We start from the raw sequence: 18,628 nt of genomic DNA on the forward strand, positions 1-18,628 counted from the left end.
ATCCACCGCCCAGTGTACAGTGCAAGGCCGATGGGAGAATTTTCCCATGGACCTAGCGCCTAGGGAGGTGGATTAGCTGCGCTGGCAGGAGATCGCCTCCTATCGGCGCAGGCCGTGGCCACACTGACGCGCGGCAGCGACGTGCTGTAGCCTTTCAGGTGCAGACAAGCCCTTCCCCGGCTGCCCCTCGGGGCTGGATGGCGCAAACCCAAAGCACCTTCCCCCGGTGCGCGGGGCCGAAGACGCAGCGGGCTCAGCTACGCCCGGGACAGGCCCCAGGGGCAGCGGGCACAGCCCAGGGGGGCAGAGGCCGCGCGAGAGCAGAGGCTGGGAGCAGGGCGGGTGACATCACGAAGGGGCGGGGCGGGGGGCGAAGGATGGGGGGAGCTCGGAGAGGGTGACGCAGCCTGGCGACCCCGGAAACAGGGGGGTGGGACATAGGTAGTCCCGCCCCCAGCCCATCGGACGCTCTCGGCCCGCGCAGCCTCGCGGCGTCCCCAGAGCCGGGACACGCCCCCTCTCCGCTGTTACCGCCCCGCCCGTTGCAGCGTCACGTGACCTCCTCTCGGGTGAGTGGGCTTCCCTCCCCCCGCCGCCGCACCATAGAGTCTGAGGAGGTCTGTTTCAGACCGGCCCGAGGCGGGCGACGCTCTGGCTGCTGATTTCCGGCACTTTGAAGGCTCTCGCGCCCAAGCGGCGGTTCCGGGGCGGAAGTGGCGCGCACGTCCCGCCCGCCCGCGACCATTGAAGATGGCGGCGAGGCCGAGGCGGCGAGGAGCCGAGGGGAGAGCGTAGAAGCCGCCGCCGCCCCGCAGCGCGGCAGAGGAGCTCGGCTCGCTCCCTTCAGAGGGGTGAGAGGAGCGGAGCAGAGCAGGCTGGGAGACCGCCCGCCCGCCCGCGGTGCTCCTGCGCGTCCCGGGCTGCTGCCCCGCGCTCGTCTCCGCTCCCCCCCCCGTCCCCCCGGGTAGGGGGAGAGGAGCAGCCCCGGGACCGGGGGTATCGCGGAGCCGTAGGAGAGGGAGCGGGTTCTCTCCCCCCCCCCCCCGCCTGCCGGCGCACGCGGGCCGGCGGCCCTGCGGGGAAGGAGCCGCGATGCCGGGGAAGTTCTCAGGCGGCGGGGGCGGGTATCGGCATCAGGCCGGTTGTGGTCAGCAGAGCCAGGGCTTGTTCCCAACCGCCTCCGTGCCTCAGGCTCACTGTGGGCTCGGACCTCGTGTCCTGCAGGCCTGGAGTCTGTACATGGGAGGGGGCTTGTACCTAACTGTCTTGCACAGAGACAAGGTGACGTTAAGGCTGCGAACATGTTCATGACCCGAGGGTTTGGTGCCCTCAGGGTGTTCAAAGCGGGATGGTGGGGGAGGCGACCTCGGTATTACATACCTGAAAAATGCAGCGTTTGTGACCCTTATGTGAGAGGTATAAATCTGTTAACTCCCCACCCCATAGCGTTCTTGGTTAGAGAAAGAAGGATCTGAGAAATCAAACTCGTTTCGCCTTAACTATCCGTAAGAGATGGCTTATTTTATCAGTGAATGCAAAAGCTAGACTGCTTTAGTTATACACATGGCTGTTAGGGTGCTTTATAACCAGACAGTACAGATAAAATCATTTTACAAATGTTGAATTAAACAGTATGTTGAATGCAATCATTCCTAGCTCTTCAGTAATGGCCCAATCTGCTAACATACTGAGGGCACCTAATGCCACCTTAGTGCACTTCTCAGTGCCTTAAAGGCAATCATATGATTATAATTCTCATTATATGACGGATGATTAAAAGTTTCATTACACATTCTTCATATTCAAACTTTATAGCTCCAAGTATCAGAGGGGTAGCCGTGTTAGTCTGGATCTGTAAAAGCAACAAAGAGTCCTGTGGCACCTTATAGACTAACAGACATATTGGAGCATGAGCTTTTGTAGGTGAATAGCCACTTTGTCAGATGCATGACCAACATGCATCCAACGAAGTGGGTATTCACCCACAAAAGCTCATGCTCTAATACGTCTGTTAGTCTATAAGATGCCACAGGACTTTATAGCTCCAGATAATGAAATTAGAGCATTTGAATAAAAAGAGGAAAGATTAGTGTGGTGACAGATCTTCACACTTTGTACTAGAGAGACAATTTATGAAGAGAAATTCTAAATCCAGATGTTCAACAATGCACATTTTTGAGACTCTTCACATAAAAGAGGACAGATGATAAACTGGTATCCCTGTGATAGAGAGGTGATTGGTACTGGATGTATGGAAAGAGTGTACAGAGAGGTATACATGGTAGGCTGTAACAGGACCACAGAGCTTGTGCAGCCTTAGATTCAACTGGATGTCATGTTTCCATTTGGTTGGTTGTTTAATGGAACACAATAACTTTTGAACACTGCATCGGATCAATTCTAAAATTTCAAAGAATGTTCTAGATATCAATGGGCAGAAGAACCCTATTGATTTTGAGGAAGTTGAGAAGGGGAAAGTGGGGGGATATGCAGAGCTCCTGCCATTGATTTAGCAGAGCTGCCCACAGCTTCAAGTACCTCTGTAGTTGTTTACAGATTAAATAATTCATTGATGAAGCCAACACCTTGCAACATAACAATACCCTGTCTCTTCTCTGCCCATCCTCCCAATAGAGTTTGATGTTCACATCCTGAGTGGTTTATCTCCCAGACAGAAAGAAGAGAAGTAATAAAGGAAGGAGAGTGGGGGGACACAGAGCCATGGCATGTAGGCCAGTTGAGGAGTGTGAAAAGAAGAGGGACCCCAGTTATGTGGGAAGGAGGAATGTGGGACAAGCCCTGGCATGGGGGTGAAATGGGAGATCACACTGAACCCCTGGTAAGGGGGAGAATGGAGGACCTTGTAGTGGGAGGATTGAATGGCATTTGGAGATCCTGTCATGAGGTTAGGAGTGTTTCAGGGAGTCCCTGAAATAGAGAGGGATGAGATGATGGCATACGGGGAGTTGGTGCAGGGGCAGAGGGAGGAATGGAAGGAGCCCCTGGTGTTTGCAATGAGCTCTGCCCTACAAGTCTGTTCAGGCCTAATGTCTGAACCAGACCTAAACCCAGCTGACTAAGCCCTAGAGGATTGAGTCATTTTCCAACCCAACCCTGAGATTTGTCCCCAAACCTGAATCAGCACTGCTCTTCTCCTCCTGCCCTGGCTGTTGGAATTGCAGCAGCTGTGGGCCATGCTCCTGCTGTCCAGTGACTCCTGCTGTGCTGTGAGCTGCAGAGTGAGAGGCACTTGAACTCTTCAGCATGCTCACTCTGCAGCTCATACAGCGCAGCAAGGTGGTGATGGCCATCAGGAGCAGAGCATGCAGCCACTGCTGTGCTGACCCCATCGCTGAGCAGACATGAGCCCAAGAGGGTCTGGTTGTTTTCAAACCTAACCTGGGCCCGACACTTGTAGTTGGGCTTAGGTTGAGTTGCAGGGCTCTACTCTGATTACAGAAGCAACAAAGTGTGCAAAACCCTAGTAAATACAAACATTATACTTTTCATTTGATTATTGAAATGAATGAGATGCAGTAGTCATTTGCTGACGAAATGGTGTGGTTGTGCAGCTTTGTATGTTTGCCTGAGTCTGCAGTGGCATTCTGCACATTCTTGAGAGCTGGGATTTAGGGAGGCGATAGACATTTGAGTTTCTGGGAAAACAAGCACTAATGTGGGGAGCGGGGGGGAAGAGGAGGAATTGGAGTATGCTGACTACTACATACAGCATGTGATGTGGCTTTTTCTTTTTCAGGTGTCTTTTTTTCCCCCGTTTTATTGAAGCAATAAAGAAAATTGGTCAAAATGGGGCGGAGATCAACATCCTCCACCAAGAGTGGGAAGTTCATGAACCCTACAGACCAGGCCCGTAAGTATTCACTAAATTTCTTGTTGTAAGCATGGTTAATTCATCTGAGATAAAGATGGGAATGAAAGCTGGTTGTGAGTCAGGTCAGATTCCACAAGCATTGTGTAGTTAGAGGAGGAAACAAGACTACACACATCTATTCCTCCTGCATTAATGTAACTACTAAGATTCTGATGGGCAGATAAGCATCTAGAAACAAGCAAAAAGATCAGCTCTCACTATGAAATAATTCAGATGGTTATGATTAGCAATGTTTTAAGTTTGTCCAAAATGTAGATTAAAAATTTTTTTTTTCTATTCTGTGCATAGAATATTTCAGTTTCTTGGGTGTTAATCATTTAATGAGCATTAAATTCCTATAGTCTTAAAGACTCCTTACTCCAGAACTTGTTACATCAGTCAGGGGTGTGTGTATAGAAATATCTCTGCTTTTGGAGGAGTAGGGTTGCCAGTATGGCCATCTATCACCTTCCTTCTTCTATAATGGGTATGAAATATGATTGTTTTTAATCAAATATCTGAGACTGTGAAAGTGGGGGTGGATAAAATTTGGCTTTTAAATCACAAGCTGTTAAGAAACAGAACTCCAGTAGTCACAAGGGAAGAATTAGGACTATATTTGCTTCTTTTTCATTTAGTCATTTCTCTCCTCTGCAGGAAAGGAGGCCCGGAAGAGGGAGCTGAAGAAGGTAAGACACTATTACCATCACTAAGAACACCTGGCTAGCACCATTCTAATATGCATCACATTCCTAACTGTTAGGCTTGAGACAATAGGTAGAATCCAGCCTTTCTGGTTGGCTCCTCAGGAGTCACTTTCTTTCTGTGGAAAATGTTGTCTGACCAAGTAATTTAAAGGAATGTTGTCAGCTTAAATCACGTTTGTCTGAATTTTGTTAACCTGCAACTTCTACTTGTAATACCTAAAATAGAAGGGGAAAAAAAAGGAGATATTTTTCTCCCTGTTTACTTTGTTCATTTTATAGCACTTTGTGTCCCCCTGTTGTTTGTGTGGATCTTTTCCAAAGCAACTGGGTGGGAGAAACATTTTTAAATGTGGGGAGGAAAAAGACTAATTTTACAACAATTGGCAGTGCAGGGAAACAGTGTATATGGAATACCCAAAAGTACTTTAGCTCAACCTGGGTGTACACAGAAGTCTTCCAGGGGTACATCAACTCATCTAGATATTTGCTTAGTTTTACAACAGGCTACATAAAATGTACTCGCAAAGTCAGTACAAACTAAAATTTCATAACACAATGATTTGTTTATATTGCTCTATATACTATACACTGAAATGTAATTACAATATTTATATTCCAATTGATTTATAATTATATGTTAAAAATGGGAAAGTAAGCAATTTTTCAGTAACAGTATGGCTGTGACACTTGTATTTTTATGTCTGATTTTCTAAGCAAGTAGTTTTTAAGTGAGGTGAAACTTGGGGCTACGCAAGACAAATCAGACTCCTGAAAGGGGTACAGTAGTCTGGAAAGGTTCAGAGCCACTGCTTAACTCACTTTTAAAATGGACCTTACAGGGTGGTTTGGAGTGATTAACATTTGTAAAGCACTTTGAAAAGAATGGATTAATTCTGTGGTCCCCAACCTTTTTGGCTGGCGGGTGCCAGCCGAAGGACCACTGCAGCGGTGGAGCACCTGCCGAAATTCGGGGGTGACGCCTCTCGATGACATCATTTGTCAGTGACAAGTGGCGTCATCGAGAGGCGTCCGCACCGAAATGCCAGCGGGTGCTCTCCCCGGGGCCAGGATGCGGGCGCATTAAGATGCCCCCGTGGGCGCCGCGTTGGGGACCACTGGATTAATTTATATCTCTTTCTGAGGGAGTTCTTTGAGCACATTTAGAAGTCCCGGAAACCCGAATTACAAAGAGAAATGTGATGATATAGATTATATCTGTCCCCCTATTTATCCTAGAACAACAACATTATTCCTGACTCTTTATTCTCTGACCTTCTCAGAACAAGAAGCAGCGGATGATGGTACGAGCAGCTGTACTTAAGATGAAAGATCCTAAACAGATAATTCGGGACATGGAAAAATTGGATGAGATGGGTGAGTGGGTACCATCTGGAGGGACTTGCATTTAAGGTGAGGGGAGATGGAAGGATCAGGTAAGATGGGAGGTGAGAATTGAGAGATGGGACAAGATGGGTTTAAGGGTTAATGGAGTGACTATGTGGGTTGTAACTGTGGAAACTTTGCCAAATACTGGCTTTTGCTTGTTAGAAGGATTGGAGAAGAAAGTGGGTAAATGGTTCGTGGAATGGGAATAGATGGTGAACTTTTTCAAGGTAATTGGATATTGGAGAATTTTGGATGACTAGGCGTTCCTATGAAAGACAAAAGGATAGGAATGGTGCATATTGTCTCTAATGACTGTGTAAAAGGAGACCCCCTTAAGGCTCTGAATCAGCTTTCCCTCAGGTCTCCAGATAGTCACTGTCAGTGTCTCCAGAGGTTGCTATATCGAACATGTGTGCAGTATATGCAATTGGGTAATCGTGGCTTCTGTTGCAAGTCCTATAATATCCTTTTTGGAATTGTTTGTTGCCTTGGTCCTACTCTCCTGGATCAGAGTTTAACCCAGTACAGCAGCCACAACTTAATGAGAAGGTGCTGAAGGACAAGCGTAAGAAGCTGCGTGAGACCTTTGAGCGAATTCTGCGGCTCTACGAGAAGGAGAATCCTGACATCTACAAAGAATTGCGCAAGCTGGAAGTAGAGTATGAGCAGAAGAGATCGCAGCTCAGCCAATACTTCGATGCTGTCAAGGTAACATTGTTCTATACTTGGTCCTCTTCTCACCAAGCTGCGTACCATGCACCTTGGCTGCCTCCTCAGTCATAGTACTTTAGCAGGGACAACGTGATGAACCATCAATATGTCCTCAGTGTTTCTGTGATACACTATATTTTATTTCTTGGAAGGTTACAGGGAAGGATGGTTTTGGAATGGTTTTACAATGGAAGCCCTAACTATCTTGCATACCCTGGCTTGTGAGATATGTCTTTTGTAACATGAATAAAGCTAATTTTTGTTTTAAAACCCTCCTAAGTTTGTATGCATGTAATGAGTGTCTCTCAGCATTTATTTATGTGTTTCTGTTATTCTGCTGTAGTATCTGAGTCCCTAAGCTCTGTCCCAGTCAACTATAAATCCTTCCTATAATGCAGGGGTTGGCAGCCTCTGGCATGTGGCTCGCCAGGGTAAGCACCCTGGTGGGCCGGGCTAGTTTGTTTACCTGCTGCGTCCACAGTTTTGGCCAATTGTGGCTCCCACTGGTTACGGTTCACCGCTCCAGGCCAATGGGCGCAGCGGGAAGCCGCAGCGAGCACATCCCTCAGCCCACGCCGCTTCCTGCAGCCCCCATTGGCCTGGAGCAGCGAACCGCGGCCAGTGGGAGCCGCGATTGGCCGAACCTGCGGACGCAGCAGGTAAACAAACTGGCCCGGCCTGCCAGGGTGCTTACCCTGGCGAGCTGTGTGCCAGAGGTTGCTGACCCCTGCTATAATGGGTGCTTCCCAGATACTCTGGAAGGACATGGTGTTCTTGCTTGCAGTATATCTTTGTTTGGGAACTAAGGGCATATCTACACTAAAAACTTAAGTCGACCTATATTAGGTTCAGCAAAGAATCCTGTGGCACCTTATAGACTAACAGAAGTTTTGCAGCATGAGCTTTCGTGGGTGAATACCCACTTCTTCGGATGCAAGCAGAAGAAGTGGGTATTCACCCACGAAAGCTCATGCTGCAAAACTTCTGTTAGTCTATAAGGTGCCACAGGATTCTTTGCTGCTTCTACAGAACCAGACTAACACGGCTACCCCTCTGATACTATATTAGGTTGACTTACAGCCACTACAGTAATTACTGTGGTGGTTCATATCCACAATACCCTCCTTCAGTCAGTAGTGTGCATCCTCACCAGGAGTGCTTCCACCAACCTAAGGCAGAGCCGGGCTCTGAGCTCCACTTGCAGCTCCCTACCAGGTGCCTGGCTTCCCCTCAGGCTCCCCACCAGCTCCATCCCTGCCTCTCCGTTCCCTGCTGGAAGCCTGACTACCCCTGGCTCTCAGCTATCAGCTCTCTGCTGGAAGCGGGGCAGCTGCCTGGGCTCCCAGCGGGGAGTATGAACCCTGGGAGCAGCCTGGCAGGGAGCCTGGGTAGCAGCTCAGCTGGGATGGGAGAGCCCGGACCCTGGCGACAGCCCAGCTCCAAGCGGGGAGCCTGCCCTGGGCTGGGAGCAGGGATGACTATCTTGTCAATTTCACGGCTCCAGCATGGAGCCAGAAATTGACAAGAATGACAGCCAACAGCTGATGTAAGTAAGGCAGTATCTACAAGGACACTGCCTAGCCCTTACTGCTCCTGTTTAAGCCTTATGCTTCTTGTGGAGGTGAAGTTATGTCTGAGTAGTAGGGCACTTACATCGGAGGAGCAAGGTGGTAGTGTGTGTACACTGACATAGGTCGACATAAGGCAGCTTATGTCAACCTAACTGTTGTGTAGACCAGGGCTAAGTATCTTAAGAGGAATATAAGCTTGATCAGGTTTTGATTATTTGAATGGGGAAATGTTTTCAGCTAGCTGAGCTCTGTGTGTTACCTTTGACCAAAGAGGCCTTAATTATCTTATGCTCGTGATCTGTTTCTCCAAATGTTTATTCAGGGGTCTAACACAGAGAGTGACATACTGGTTGGACAGGCACCCTTCTGAACAACCATTTTTATGAGAGAGAAGGAACTGACTCCCTACCCTCTATATTCTATAAAGTGAGGAGTGTGCACATGATCCTCTTCCCTCTGCCTGCTAAGAGATTAACCTGCTTGCTGTTTGTATTTCTTGCAGAATGCACAACACGTTGAGGTGGAGAGTATACCCCTGCCAGACATGCCTCATGCCCCCTCCAACATCCTTATACAGGACATCCCCCTACCTGGGGCTCAACCACCTTCTATCCTCAAGAAAACATCAGCCTATGGGTAAGAGGGAAGTGTCATGGAGGGATAATAAATGCTGAACACCCATGAGTTGCAGGTGGATGTGTGTGTTGATAGAAGTGATGTTTGGAGAGGGGAATTGGAAGTCCTGAGGGAGTGATGAATCCTAAGTTCTATATGTATTTCCCCTCTGTTTTTGCAGTTAAAACCCTTCTTTGTGCCTTGGTCATCTCTCATATTGACTCTGATAAGTGTCTCTGGTTTTCCTGCATATCTCCTTTTGCACATTAGTCCACCTTAAGCTCCATTGCTAGAGTTCTCTTCTCCCATTGTTCTCACTGTGATATCCCTTTTGTCTTAAATACTTTCATAGGCTTCTTGTCTGCTGCTGTGTTAAATTCAAGCTTCTATTCCACCTCTTAATCTCTCTCTCACATCCTCCTACTCTCCCTTTCCTCTTACTGATTACTTAGCATCGTTTTATTTCTGTCAGCTTCATGGTGTCTTCATTTTGCCCCCTATGTTTGCACCAGTTCCCATGTGTCCTTACTCTTCTCCTTCTGTCTTCCTTTAAGCCTGTTTCTTCCATAAAGCTTTCTTATCTCTAATATCCATCAGCAGTGTCTCCAAACCCTCCCACATTTAACTGGTAACCTCCTTTTTTTGAGTCAGTTCATAAATTCGTTGGGCAAGGACCATGCCTTACTCTGTTTTTGTAAATTTCTAATGTATTTTCATAGCACTTAGGACAGGGACAGCTGGATCATTATCTAAATGGTTGGTGTGAAGGTGATGGTGAGGAATTGGGACAGATTTTTGTGTTTATCTCCTTTACACATTTTTTTTTTTAATTTCCAGCCCTCCAGTCCGGCCCATTTCTGTACTTCCACCTCCTGGACTTGGTGTTCCACGGTTACCCCCAGGTCGGAAGCCCCCTGGACCTCCTCCAGGGCCTCCCCCACCTCAAGTCCTACAGATGTATGGCCGTAAAGTAGGCTTCACTTTAGAGATGGCCCCTTGGAGGCGAGAGGAAGAGATTTCTTACAGTCCTGACATAGGTAAAAAGCTGCTCCTCCTTTGTCCTAGTCCTCATGTTATCCTTGTACTGGAGATTTACCTTGACTTCTGTCTGCTCTTCCACCGATAGTGCTACAGTGCATGTGGTGTGCACTGGCATTGCCATTATGACTTAACTGGGAGGGAATGTGCAGACTTGTATGATCTGAGACTGGTTTCTGTAGGTTCACAGAATTTTCTTACTTATGAAAGTTTGAAATACATAGCTTGGTCAAATGATAACTAAGATAAGATAAATCTGCAAGTGGTTGAAGGGTGTTGAATCCTCTGAGATGAAGAACCTGTCTAGATGGTTATAGTTAAGTGGAATGGAATGAAATTGAATAAAGGGGGAAAACGAGACTGGATATCAATAAGTCTTTGCTGCTAATAGGAAATTATTCTCTAGTCTAAGGGTTTTCTACCATTTCCCATAGTTAAATCTCTATCATTTGATTGGACAAAACCATCTGAAAAACTACCCTACTGGGGGGGAGAGATTTTCCATTTCAGACTTCTGTGAGCAAAAGTCTCAGATGCATGCCCCTTTAGTTTTGGAGATAGCGTCCTTCATTTAAATGGTTATGCTCCTAAACCCCTTGGAAGGTGCTGGTATGCTGCGTAATTTAAAATCAGTTATTTTAATATCAATTACATTTACTTAACAAATGTCAAAGCTTCAAGTTATAACTTTCAAATACTTGGTTTTACACTAGTACATTGTTGAATGGGAGAGAAATCTCCCCCCAGGGTTCATGGCTGCAAGATTGTGGGATCCTGCATTTTAAAATCTCCCCAGCTGGCGTCATTCAGAAAAGTTTTGTATGTTCTTTCATTCCCACCCAATGCGATTCTCATTAGCACCTGTAGGATTAGTAGCACCAGAAGGGAAACCTAATGAGACCCTCCAATTTCATTTAATTACTGCAGGGCCTCCATATATTGCATAGTGAAACTAAGTTTATCAGCTTATGCGCATAATGGAGTGCTATGTACACATAACATTAGGACTTGGGGGACTAGAAAAGGCACAAAGTAGAGTGACCAGAGAAATTCAGAAAGGTAGAAATGGATAAACAGAAATGAACTGGTGAATTTTAGGGTGCAGATATTGTTCAGTAGCCAGAAAACAAGCAATGGTGATAGCTGATTGGATTAGTAACAAAACAACCTCAAATAAGATTTCCATCCTAGAGTTTTTTTTAACCCCCCTTTTGTTCCCCTGTCCCCATACCTAGATAGTGAAATGAAATTACTGTCTTCTGTCAGAAATAGAACTGATTCAGATCTCTCTCCAAGTGGAGAGTTAAAGGATAAATGCTAGACAATGTATGTGCTTTCCTCACTGGAATGGAGTTTGTCTGGGATGGGGGTTCTGTAACTATAGAAATAAACCTAAGACGACGTATATTCTCATTCTTCCACGCCGGTGTGCTTTGCTTCCTGATATTCTGCTCTCTCGTTCTCAGGTCAGCGAGGGCACGATGATGATGCCTCCAGTACCAGTGAAGATGAAGGGTATCCTGAGGACATGGATCAAGACAGGCATGATGACAGTAGTGATGACAGTGATAGCGACAGATCAGATGCAGACAGCGAAGGCGATGAATTCCTGCATCGTGACAATGACAATGAAAGGGAGGGTGAAGACAAGAAATCAGGTTTGTGCGGTGGGAACTCCACTTCATTATAGCCTGAAAAGTGACACTCTTATTTCTGTTTGTTCTATAGTCATGAGGCTGAAGGAAGAGCAAACTGATTTTTGTTCTGGCTCAACTAACTAAATTATTACCTAAGTTCCTACTGCAGAATTTTTATTACTGCTGATAAATGAGTCAGAAAGCACCCAGCTGAAATTTGAGATCCCAGGCTGAGGTTGCAACATTAGTATTCAAATTTAGCTGTCTTGTTAAAATATATATACACTTGACCTGGAGCATTGAGTCAGAAACAAGGAAATCCACAAGGTAATTTTTTAGTTCCATGTCAGAGTAGAACCACACTTTAATGACTTGAGACTTTTCAAAAGAACTACAAGATACCTAATTGAATTTCAAGCTAATCATAGACAGAGACTATTTCACTCACTGTAAGAGAGCATCAACCATCCATTCAACTATTTGAGTGGAAGTCAGGAACAATGTATTTATTTGAAACTGATGGGAATTTTAGGTTAGCAGGATGTAATAAGGCAAATAACACCGATGTTAACATTCTTACTATTTTGAAGAGTCACGAGATATTTAATTTGCTATCCACATCAAATGATAACTTTTCTTGTATACATTTAATCTCTCCCTTTTCCCTGTGTTTATCTCTGCAGGACTTAGTGTGCGGTTTGCTGACATGCCTGGGAAGTCAAGGAAAAAGAAAAAGAACATGAAGGAACTGACTCCACTTCAGGCCATGATGTTGCGAATGGCAGGTGAGAACATAGATTCCCTAGCTGGTGAACAAAATATGTAGCTTTTAAAAAAAATGATTTTTGCTTGCTTCATTTCTCAACCCTAATGAAGATAACTTAGACTAATGGAACATTAATATTTCTGTTTTTAAGAGGAGGAAAGAGCTGGGAAGAACTTAAAACTGAGTTGCTGTTTAAGTAATTTATCTCTTGAAGCAACTTTACTATGTTCTCAATATTCTAAAGTCTTTCAGGATTAAGATGCCCATAAAAGATGCTTCTGCAGATGTGTAAAGGCAACCTCATAACTTCATCGATACTAAGCTGTCTTTCTCCAAATTTGAGCTCATTTTTCCTTCCTCATTAAGAACTGCACTCGTCAGCTTAGAAGTGTCAGCTGTTTCACTTCTCTGCTCATATAAAATCACCTTTTTAAAAAAAAAAGTGAACTTTTTTTTACTTTTGTATAATTCAAAGGGCTAAATCAATTTTCCACAGGTTTCCCCCTAAAAATCCCCAAACTGTAGCTGTGTGAAGTTATGCAAGAGAAATTTCAGCCCCAAAGGGATTGTTAACCCCTGAAAATATGGGGTTATGATGATACAGCCTTCCATGGTAGTGCTACCAGTGAGAGCTGTACTGTGTTCCTGTTACCTATTTTGTATACTATCTAACTGAGGCCAGTTTCTTCCCTCCTCCCCATCACCATTTTGTGGGGGCGGAGATGATCTTCCATCTCAGGTTTTCCTATGGTGCTTATAAATGTATCTTGTCTCTTCTGTGTCTTCAGGTCAGGAAATCCCTGAGGAGGGGCGAGAAGTGGAGGAATATTCAGAAGAGGAGGAAGAGGAGGATGAAGATGATTCTGAGTCTGAAGAGACACCACAGCAGCAACGCAAGGAGGAGTCTCGTACAGAGACTGGGTCATCATCTACTACACCCTCTCAGCCACAGCAACAGCAGCAACCACCGCCACAGCCTGTTCCTCCGACTCAGATACAGGCACCGCCCATGCCTGGGCCTCCCCCTCTGGGACCACCTCCTGCCCCTCCCCTGAGACCTCCAGGACCACCTACTGGTCTTCCTCCTGGCCCTCCACCAGGTGAACACGGAGCTTATTTTTGTTTAAATTAACTTCCTGCTGCTGAAAAGCGTTAGGTTCCAATCCCAATCCTGCAGACCAAGAGTTGGCTTGTTATTCCCTGACCAGCTATAGTAGCAGTGCAGGCTTCTCTTAAACTGTCCTGTGAATGTGTTTCAACCCTTACCAGGAAAGGGAAACATACTTAGGTGAAGGAAATTTGACACTATTCTTATTCAGTAGTGTGCGTCCCTAGTAAGCCAGATGGCCAATTGGTGCCTGGTCTGATGGTGGTTTTGCAATGTAAGCACCTATTTTACCAGGAACTGGAGGGAGACAGCAACTTATTTCACATAGATCAGTGGGGAGTGATTTGGCCACTACCTGTCTGAACTGGATTGCAGAAATTAGCTTAAAAATGAAAATCTCTCTAACCCATTCTCTAGCCCTCTAATTTCATTAAATAGAATATTGGCTTTGATAGAGTGAGGACATATATAACATGAGCCCAGTGCTATTCCTGTGCACACATACAATGAATAACAAACATGATTTTAATAAGTAAACAAGGCATGTCCTTCAGTTCTGCTCCTCTCACCCCAAACCCACAACAGCCCTCCACCTTTACTGTTTCCATGAAATCAACAAAGTCTGACTCTACCAGGACAGTGGGGGAAGCAGATTCCAGAGCGAAAGGCCTTACATTAAAGTCCTTATCTTCAGTTATTTAAATTCAGGCATTGTTGACATTTGAGAGAACAGCTAATGAGTCACTGCAGTACATGGTGGGGAGAGAAGTCTCCCAGATAGCTACTAGGTGAGACTTCAGAAAAGGAAGTGTGGGTGCTAGAATAAAGTGTCTTGGTAATGTGGTGCTACATGGAGCACTTGAATGTCTCTGTAAACACTGTATAGGAGAAATAGGATTTCCCCTTTTACCAATCTGTGAGGTTGGCACAATAGAGGAAAGGACACTTTTTTTACGCAACTGTGGAATTTGATACTGCAGTATATTAACTCATTAAATTTCCAAAAAGTTATTTATTTTATGAGAGCAGTGATCTCTTCAGTGACAGTCCCTAAGATTTGTGAGGCTGCCCAGGTTTAGTTCTTATGCTTCAAGCCAAAAGCTGATGACCACTTGGGATCAGGAAGAAAATACCCTCCATCATAATATATTGCACAGTCAGCTACATCAAGAAGAAAGCATAAAATCCTTACAAGTAACTGGCTTTTACAAAGAGTCCTGTGGCACCTTATAGACTAACAGAAGTATTGGAGCATAAGCTTTTGTGGATGAAAACCCACTTCATCAGCTCCAATACTTCTGGTAGTCTATAAGGTGCCACACTTTCTACAGATCCAGACTAACACGGCTACCCCTCTGATACTTGGCTTTCACAGGTGCCAAAGAGGCACTACCAGAATGGATAAAACATGGGTAAAATCTGGTAATGTCATTATGACAGGATTATAGGCTTTAACATAATCTTGACATATTGTTCAAATGGGAAATCTCTGATGATTCTAGCTCAGGGACCAGCTTGTCAAAGTGATTCTTTCAAATACCTGCCCACGGGAAAGATTACATCAGCATGTTGTGTTCTTGGGAATACAGCTCAGCACTGGAGCCTCTGCTATAAGATAACAGAAGGGACGATTGTGGTGAGAAGAGAGAGAACTGACTTGGCTTGACCAGCCAAGACACCACATTGTCTGGGGCTGTGCCTACACTACAAGATAGGGGTGCGATTCTCCTGCTCATGAATACTTATTTGTGCCAGAGTTCATTGAGCTAGTAGAAAATAATAGCGTAGCTATGGAAAGGTAGGTAGTGGCAGTGGAGGCAGGGATAAACTGTGCTGAGTACAAACCTGCCTGAAACTGGTAGATATGTACTCACCATGGCTCAGACATGCCTCTGCTACTCATGCTACCCTGGCTGCACTACTGTTTATACACACTAGCTCAGTGAGAGCAAGCGTGAATATCTGTACACATAGTATAGACATAGCCTTTGTCTAAGAGGTTAAGAAACCATAAGACTAGAAGATCAGTTATGTAGAGGGTTGGCTGATATTAGAGACAGCTCCCCTTAATCAGGTGGTGGTTGATATTACATGATGCCATGTTTTTATGCCCATGAGTTCAATAGCTTTTGTTTTGGGTGTATATTTTCAGGGGCTCCTCCATTCCTGAGACCTCCAGGATTGCCAGGTCTGCGTGGGCCTTTACCACGACTCTTACCACCAGGGCCTCCACCTGGCCGGCCCCCTGGCCCTCCACCAGGCCCACCTCCAGGACTGCCACCTGGCCCTCCCCCACGTGGACCCCCACCTCGTTTGCCACCTCCAGCACCACCAGGTAAATTTTTCTGCTTCCTTATTATGTGTATTTCATTTTAAACCTTCCCACTGGTGCTTGAGTTAGTACATGTGGTATGGGGAAACGTTCTTTCCCAGTGCCCTGGCCTCAGACAATCCCATGCTACTTATGTGCCTACATTCAGGCTACATTACTACAAGCACGGCATCAGGCGGCGTAACCTGTTCCCCTCCATTGCAGGTCTCTTGGAGTTGTTACTTTCGTTTAACATTAGTGACTAAGTCCTTGCTGTTCTGTGCAGACTTGTATCTGGAGGTCTGAATTCCCATTATGTCAGTTTGTTTTCATTGTACTATATCACAGAACTGTTCCAGATTGCCTCTTGCATTGACTTCCCTGTTAGAATTCGCATTATTATTTGTATTTTCTTGGGGCCTAGGAGCCCCAGTCATAGACCAGGACCCCATTGTGCTAGGCTATATACAAACACAGAACAAAAGGACAGTCCCTGCAGCTGTCCACTCCTGAAGCAGGGACTATTTACACCCCACTAGTCACATGCTGCTGATAGTTCTGAAATTCTCATTCACATGATGGGAGGTTGTCCCTTGTGCTCTAGCACTGGATATATATATAGGAATTCAAGGGAGCGGAAACACCGGGGCCTTAACCTCCATACAAGGCCAATAGCTAGAATTTCCTAAATGTGTGTGCACTTTCTTCCTGATGGAGAACAATCTGATGCTGAGGGGCTTGAAAACAATTTGTAAGATTACCTACTGCTACTCTAACTCGGGGGCCCTGCCTCCAGTTTACAAGTTTTCTCTGGATTGTTTCCAAGTGCTGTTTCCACTTGCTCAAACTTTCTGTCCCCCCCGTCCACAGGTATCCCTCCTCCTCGTCCGGGCATGTTGCGTCCACCTCTGGGGCCTCCACCAGGCCTTTTCCCGCCGGCTCCCATTCCAAACCCAGGGGTGCTGAGTGCCCCACCCAGTCTGATCCAGCGCCCCAAGGCGGATGATACCAGTGGAGCTACCATTGAGAAGAAAGCCACAGCCACAATCAGTGCCAAGCCTCAAATTACCAACCCCAAAGCAGAGATCACCCGCTTTGTGCCCACTGCCCTGCGAGTGCGACGTGAGAATAAGGGGGCTTCTGCTGTCTCCCAGAGAAAACATGATGATGAGCCAGCTCACCAATTAACCAAAGCAACCCCTAAGGTTGGCTCCTCTGCCCCCGTCTCTGTGCAGACTAAGGATGATGTGTATGAAGCCTTCATGAAGGAAATGGAGGGGCTACTGTGACGTACCCTCATCCTGGTCAACCCTCCTACCTGCTCAGCTCAGATCAGACTACTGTTGGTGGGGGAGGGGGTGTATTTCCTGTAATAGACCCAGTCACTGAAGGAGACCACTCCCCCACCCCATTTTCAGTGTGTGTTGGGATGGGGGTTGCGTGATGGAATATTCCACCTACCCACAGGTTAATTTACCAACAGGCTCAGAATAGAGACCACTGCAGACAGGTTCTGGTGGGGGCCTTCCTTTCAGAGCCCGAATTGCCACTTCTGTCCCCTTTGCGAGAGGAGACTAAAATCCAGAAGTGACACTATGATGGAACCTTTCTTGGGTCTTTCTTCCATTTTGCGGGACACTGGTACTGAAAGACGAGTGTGTCTGGCACTCCCACTGGAACCTTTTCACCCCCTGAATGCTTTGGGTAGGGTGCTAGAATAAACTCCTGAGGTACTGGAAATACATTGGCAACATTTCATACACACACCTGGTCATTAAGTTTTTATGTTCCATTTTGGTTGTCTTTTGTAAATATTTTGTAATGTGTTTTTAGTTGCAGTGAGATTGATGGATCATTTCCTGCAAGGGGGTTATCAAAAAGGTATTTTGCTGCATATACTTTATGGGAGTTTTGCACCCTGTCCCCTCCAGAGTCAACTTGTTGGGTTCCTGCTGACAGGGAAAACTTCAATGTGTCTCATGAAAACAATAAATGTTTGATGTACTAAAACACCTGTCTTTTTGTGATCTGGTATTTGTATTAATGCAGATAGGGAAAGGCTGTGCATAGCTCCTGGGAAGGGACTATTGCACTGAACCTCATGGAAGAAGCACCTGGCTAGATTTTGAATTAAGTACAATCTTTTAAAAAATGCTTTATGAAGTTGTGAGCAAACCTACTGAAACTGTGTGTGTCACAATACCTGTACTTTGCTGTATCATTTATAACCCTCACTTGTAATTTATAATCTCCCTTTGCCCACCAACCTTTGCTGGTGGAACTTGTCATTTTGAGACCTGAAATGTGGAGCTCGCAACAGTTAACAAGCTCCTCTGTTTATGCAGGCAAAGCTTTAACTTACATCAGGCCTAAAATACTTGACTACACCTGATGTCCCTTGGACTAATAAGAAAGCATATCAAGTTAGAAGTAGAAACAACTTAGGCCTGGTCTACACTACGGGGTTAGGTCGAATTTAGCCACGTTAGGTCGATTTAAAAATGACCACGTCCACACAACCAACCCCGTTCCATCAACCTAAAGGGCTTTTAAAATCGACTTCTGTACTCCTCCCCGGCGAGGGGAGTAGTGCTAAAATTGACCTTGCTGGGTTGAATTTGGGGTAGTGCGGACGCAAATCAACAGTATTGGCCTTTGGGAGCTGTCCCAGAGTGCTCCATTGTGACCGCTCTGGACAGCACTTTGAACTCCACTGCACTAGCGAGGTACACAGGAAAAGCCCCGGGAACTTATGAATTTCATTTCCTGTTTGGTCAGCGTGGCGAGCTCAGCAGCACAGATGACCATGCAGTCCCAGAATCGCAAACGAGCTCCAGCATGGGCCGAAAGGGAGACACTGGATCTGATTGCTGTATGGGGAGAAGAATCTGTGCAGGCAGAACTCCA

General features: G+C 46.0%; 1 protein-coding gene across 2 annotated transcripts; it reads left to right on the top strand.

The window, feature by feature from the left end:
- The first annotated feature begins 553 nt into the window (after positions 1 to 553).
- WBP11 (WW domain binding protein 11) lies at positions 554 to 17,733 on the top strand. 2 transcript variants are annotated; one of them, XM_044991702.1, is made up of 12 exons: positions 554 to 569; positions 3,758 to 3,871; positions 4,529 to 4,560; positions 5,859 to 5,952; positions 6,476 to 6,672; positions 8,749 to 8,882; positions 9,699 to 9,898; positions 11,366 to 11,557; positions 12,220 to 12,321; positions 13,091 to 13,402; positions 15,563 to 15,745; positions 16,592 to 17,733. In XM_044991702.1, the coding sequence occupies exons 2-12, from the start codon at positions 3,808 to 3,810 to the stop codon at positions 17,008 to 17,010; spliced, it is 1,929 nt and encodes a 642-aa protein (XP_044847637.1). In that variant the 5' UTR covers positions 554 to 569; positions 3,758 to 3,807; the 3' UTR covers positions 17,011 to 17,733. The 2 variants fall into 2 exon arrangements, with proteins under 2 accessions (XP_044847637.1, XP_044847629.1); XM_044991694.1 differs by lacking the exon at positions 554 to 569 and adding an exon at positions 697 to 851.
- The last annotated feature ends 895 nt before the right edge of the window (positions 17,734 to 18,628 follow it).

Source organism: Mauremys mutica, chromosome 1, assembly GCF_020497125.1.
Source record: "Mauremys mutica isolate MM-2020 ecotype Southern chromosome 1, ASM2049712v1, whole genome shotgun sequence".
Classification (NCBI taxonomy): domain Eukaryota; kingdom Metazoa; phylum Chordata; order Testudines; family Geoemydidae; genus Mauremys; species Mauremys mutica.

Bases quoted from the DNA above. Each gene is read 5' to 3' on its own strand.
- WBP11 (XM_044991702.1), top strand. From the start codon at position 3,808: ATGGGGCGGAGATCAACATCCTCCACCAAGAGTGGGAAGTTCATGAAC. The intron at 5,953-6,475 runs GTGAGTGGGTAC...CTCCTGGATCAG, and splicing joins GGAAAAATTGGATGAGATGG to AGTTTAACCCAGTACAGCAG. The intron at 13,403-15,562 runs GTGAACACGGAG...GTATATTTTCAG, and splicing joins TCCTCCTGGCCCTCCACCAG to GGGCTCCTCCATTCCTGAGA.